The sequence below is a fragment of the Copidosoma floridanum genome, unplaced genomic scaffold (genome assembly GCF_036245765.1).
Source record: "Copidosoma floridanum isolate Cflo_tuat_1 unplaced genomic scaffold, Cflo_Japanese_pri ptg000014l, whole genome shotgun sequence".
NCBI lineage: Eukaryota > Metazoa > Arthropoda > Insecta > Hymenoptera > Encyrtidae > Copidosoma > Copidosoma floridanum.
In genome coordinates this window covers 7,523,412-7,528,752 of record NW_028321891.1, presented here as the reverse complement: position 1 = coordinate 7,528,752, position 5,341 = coordinate 7,523,412, and the positions used below count along the sequence as shown (strand labels likewise).

The 5,341-nt window shown below is 44.3% G+C and overlaps 1 protein-coding gene across 2 annotated transcripts; it reads left to right on the top strand.

Moving 5' to 3' along the window:
- The first annotated feature begins 451 nt into the window (after positions 1 to 451).
- Positions 452 to 4,400, top strand: croc (forkhead box protein crocodile). 2 transcript variants are annotated; one of them, XM_089592033.1, is made up of 3 exons: positions 452 to 1,468; positions 1,505 to 2,118; positions 4,268 to 4,400. In XM_089592033.1, exons 1-3 carry the CDS (start codon positions 455 to 457, stop codon positions 4,398 to 4,400), a joined length of 1,761 nt encoding a protein of 586 aa, XP_089448159.1. In that variant the 5' UTR covers positions 452 to 454. The 2 variants fall into 2 exon arrangements, with proteins under 2 accessions (XP_089448159.1, XP_014207438.2); XM_014351952.2 differs by having other exon boundaries at positions 452 to 2,118.
- The last annotated feature ends 941 nt before the right edge of the window (positions 4,401 to 5,341 follow it).

Here is a 5,341-nt window from a genome sequence, read left to right as displayed (position 1 = left end):
TGTTGGGATTCTCTGCAGAGACTGCCAGCAGCAGTTTCGGTCCGTAAGTGCACGCACAAGCACGCGCGCGCCACTGCAGCCGTTGCGTTGTTTCTGCATCGTGGACAGTTGCACTGCACGCCTTGTCTGCAGCTCACCTGTATAACTACCTGTGTAGTTTAACTCACTGTGTTATCATTGGTGGAAGTGTCAAGCGAGAGAGAGGGAGGGAAAGCCCAGATGTTCTTGCTGTTACCAGTTATAATAAAAGTGGTACCTGCGATCGCACACCATTACCAGGAATCGTAGCCCAGCCTTTGCACTAAGGCATTGTGGTGACGTGCAGTAGATATCCGTTGAAACTTGAAACTCGCGAGTGTCCGTTTGATATTGTGATTTTTTGTGTTTCGTTAGTGGATAACACTACTCGGTGATTGAGAACGTTATAATCTGTTGACTATGCAAAGGCACAGGCATGCTAGTCAACAACATTAACAATAACAACACGTTTGACGACCTGTCCTGCCCTAAGTCCTGTCCCAAGGGTGGTGAGCTGTTCGTCTACGACAACCATCTAACGCACTATCCCACCAAGGTATCTCCACCCACCTTATCACCATCCTCGTCATCGACAGCTGTGATAAACGATTTGCGCACAATCGAAAGCAAAATGCACACGTTCTTCAGCGAACAAAATGCCTATTATAGGCGCCCGACTACGGTTCCCATGAGCATGGGCGCCACGTCCTACCCTAGCGTGGGGGCTGCGCCGGGTTACTACGAGCCTCAGTACTGTTATAGTGGCTACGCGAGTCCTGCGGGTTACCCCGTGACGGGCCTCGCTCAACAGCACATGCACCATCCGGGCAAGGACATGGTCAAGCCACCGTACTCGTACATCGCGCTTATCACCATGGCCATTCAAAATGCACCAGATAAGAAGATCACGCTGAACGGAATCTATAATTTCATAATGGAACGGTTCCCCTATTACCGGGAAAACAAACAAGGCTGGCAGAACTCCATTAGGCACAATTTGAGTCTTAACGAGTGTTTCGTGAAAGTTCCGCGAGATGACAAGAAACCCGGCAAAGGAAGCTTCTGGTGTCTTGACCCCGACAGTTACAACATGTTTGACAATGGCTCCTACCTGAGACGTAGGAGGCGCTTTAAGAAGCAAGATGCCCTTAAGGAAAAGGAGGAGGCGCTCAAACGCCAGGGACTTCTTCAGACTAAGCATCAGCGAACGGAAGACACCAAGTCTAGTCTGAATGTGGGACTCCAGTCCAGCAGTGATCTCACAAGTTCCAGCAGTAAAAAGCAACTCCTCAATCAAAGTGGTCACTGCAAACCCAAACGGGAACCAATGAATGATCCCAACTCGGCCGTTCACTGTATGATTGGCAGCAAGTACCACGACCATCACAGCCCTATCCAGGACAACAAGTCGTCGGTCAGCGGTACCCAGAGTGTCATCCAGAGCTCGTTGGTGCCAAGTCACCAGAATAGTACGCATCACCAACAGCAACCACATCACCAGTCCACGATTCAAGATGTCGCAATGGCCGGCCTAGACCCGACGAGTTTTAGCGTCGATGCCCTCATGACTAACAACCGCGACACCGGTTCCAGCCAGCTGATGAGCAGCCAACTAAGTCGCGACAGTAGCCATCAACAGCACCACCACCAAAGCCACAGCATAACACAGCAGCAACAGCATCCAGGGATCATGACCTCGCGACCGGAGGTCTCTTCGATGAGTAGCGTCGTCTCGGCCGTCGGTAACTCTAGCCGAGACCTGTCCACACCCGTGGCTGCGGCGGCAGCGACCACGACCGCCAGTACCGCGAGCACAACGGCCGCCGTGGCTGCGATGATGGCTTCCTCAGGTGCCTACGGACACGTTACAACCAGTAGCATCGCGAGACCCTCCAATCTATCGCCCAACTCCACGACCAACATGTACAGCGCCTACTGCCCGCCTGGCTATCTCATGACTGATCATCCGGATGCCTATAACACAGTGCCCAGGAGTGGTCACAACGGCATTGGACACGCCCAATGGTACCAGGAGGCGGCCAGTCCGGATGCCGCGGCCATGTACCAGGAGACGCAATCGCCCAGCTGTCAGATGTACAGGTTTGTTTCGACTTTTTTATGTCGTGTTTTGACTTTTTGGATCGCATTGAAGAAAATAAGGGTTGATGGCTTATTAGTTATATCAAAATTAGGATTATGTCACAAAATGCAATAAAAACATCTGTTCGGAGAAAAAAAGATGTATAAAGTATGCGGTTCAGTTTTTGATACTTTGGAGGTTACGTGTTTCAATGACGTTTCATGAAGTTCTTTTACTATATTTGTGAGAAGCAAAAGTCTTGGCATTGTTTTAAGAAAGAGATTCCTACAACTTGCTTGGCATGCCTGTTCTACTAGATTGACGGAATCATTTTTCGCTTCATCATGCATCAAAGATAATTCATTATAGCCGAAACATTTTTTTAATAAGAACATATTGAAATCAATTTATTAGGAAATGCAATGTTTGCGGAAATGTATAAGATTATGACGTAGCAACGAGCATTGTAATCTCGCGTAAGATTGACTAATTAGGTGTGAGCGCTTATCAGTGTTAATGGCATTCATTAATTCCAATCGTCGGACATTGCGTTGAGAACACGTGATTATTCCTTTACACTAATAAATTTCTCTTTTTTAATATGAAAAAGTTTAACATTAATGTTACAAATAAAAATATGTTCGTTGTTTGCTACAAACTACGACAAAGCACAGACGAACCATCCGTGGAAAAGTAATATCGATCGCGATGAGTCAAATAAATGCGTCACTGTGGTGGAAAAACAGAGAATCGCCCAATCCAAAGTTTAATTACGCAGGCATAAGTAATGCTCACGCGCGACAGATAAAAAAAAATGCATTTTATGCGTCACGCCCTTCCAACTGATTACGCGGCTCTCTTGTTTGTTCGCGTCAATCATCTTCGAAATTAAAGAAAGAAAAAGAAAAAAAAAAAAAGAAAAAACCACAAAAATTTGCAAATCACCGAGCGACAAATCCGCGAACATCCGAATAAATTTTCGAGAACACCGGAGCCGTAAAATAGGCGTCGCGCGGCGAAATTACGAGGGTAATCGAATGAGGCGCGAAGCCGTGAAATTGCCGGTCTTAAAACGTCCTCCTCGTCATTGGGCTCGTGCTGGAAGACGGTGCCGCCTGCCGTTATATTAGCGTCGCAGCCATGTGGTCGCAATATTTTTTTGCCCCCTTCCCGAGATACGAGCGTTAACGTATTCTCGTCTATCATACGGCTGGAACCTTTGGACTTGAAGCCGATGATATTTAGCGCTGTCGCGAAAAACGATCCCGACGACGGAAGATTGTAATCGTCTGTTTGTCGATTTCTTAGAAAAAAAAAAATGAGTTGGATGAACTTTTTATTGCGTGTTTGTGTGATCCGTTTTCGTTGTTTCTGATGGGCGATGGGAGGGATGTTCAGGTGGCAGTGAAGGGGAAGATGACCCAGACAATAATTCGTAAAAATATTAAGTCACGCCTTGATGGAGGAATAATAAGACTTTTAAAAACAAGACTTGGAAAAATGTTTTTTTCGATCGTCGTGTTTTGGCTGTACGGTTTATTTGTATAATAGGATAATATTTTTGACTGTACTCGGATATTGTATTAATGAAATAAAATCATTACCGTTTTAAAAGTAAATTTTTGCCGGATGTGATAATTTTATCAATCGACAACATAACGATACATCGATTTTTTCAAACAATATCACGTAGCCGAGGTTGTTTGTTTGTTTCCTGTCAATTTGTTTTTCAATCAAATCGCTTTGGTTGTCTTTATACATTACAAGTTGGAAGCTTATTTTCCAATAAAACATTATTGCAACGTTTTACAGCATTAAATGTTTTCATCGTAACCCAAGATTCGTGCTTATTTATTATGAAACGGTTGAACAATAAACTTGAAAAAAAATTATTCAACTTTTACATTTGTTTTTATTTCAAAAAACTGGTAATATAGACGGCAATGTGACGCAATCAGCCGGAATGAAAATTGTAGCACCCCATCAGCCGCCCAAACGTCAGTCATGATTTTTTTTCACCACAAAAATTTTTTTATAAATCCGTGTTGCAAGTACGTTTTCACAAGCTTTGCATTCGCGCTTTCATCCCTTGTCCGACCACCCTCTACAATTTTTCTCGATGAAAGTATGTACTAAAGAGGAAAAAATCACCATTTTACCCAATTGCAGGTCTAGTCCTCCCACATCGTTGTCCTCGGGGGCAGCGTCGTCGCCACCCTTGTACCACCCGCACCGCTACTACCAGGACTGCAACGCGATCCAGACCAGCGGCAATCTGCCCATAACGTTGCACAAGTACTGAGAGTACCGAAATTCAAGGCCCCACAGCCGGGACCTTGAATCAACGGTGTCGTCTTCTCATCAGCAGCAGCAACAACAACAGCACCAAATAGCTGTTACCACGAGTGGCCCCGCCACGAGCAACAATGCCTACGATCCGAGCCTCGTCTACGTCAAACAGGAGTGGATTCCTGCCAACGAAGACTTCTCCAAGGAATGGAACTAAACCGCGGGCCGTTGCTCCCCGCGGTCGAGTAAATAAAATCATACGGTCGCGTTATACATATAGTCTGTATATTAAAGTACATAGTCGCACTGTTGATACCGTTCACTAATCGCCGTTGATGGAGTGAGTTTGTGCGTGTGCGTGTACATGTGCAATGTTAGTGTCTGCGTGTATTATATAATATATATATATATGTTACATACATATGGGTGTGCGAGTCTTTTTTTTTTTTTTTCTACGATTTTTCTTTTTTTTAAATTTAATTTAACTCTCATCATCGAGAGATGCGGTTGTAAATTGGTTAACCGAGCGAGCGAACGATGCAGTGGATTATCATCCCAAGGTGTAAAAAATCTTTACGAAGCGACGGTGTGCGTTCGTAGTCGACTGTTTTCGCGTTAAATAATAAAGATACTTGATATATTATACACATATATAAAAAAACAACAATTTTTTATGTAAATAAATGGATTTAAAAAGAAAAATAAAAATCAATCTTGAGATTTTTAGATAACTAATCACCCTATACGAATATAAGTGTGAAAGAGCTTTTTCCACATGTATGCGACACGCAAAATTGAAAATCCTCGGGACAGTGCAGGAGAGGTATAAAAATGCGAACAACGAAGGCAAATCGTTCGGTTGGAGTGATGGAGGAAAAATTGGAAAAAAACAAAAAAGTTAGTCACGCCTCGTCCTTGACCCCCCTTGGCCGAGGCCAATTTTTCGAGCTCTCG

Coding starts and splice junctions, on each gene's coding strand:
- croc (XM_014351952.2), top strand. CDS start 455: ATGCTAGTCAACAACATTAACAATAACAACACGTTTGACGACCTGTCC. Junction 2,119..4,267: donor CCCAGCTGTCAGATGTACAG/GTTTGTTTCGAC, acceptor ACCCAATTGCAG/GTCTAGTCCTCCCACATCGT.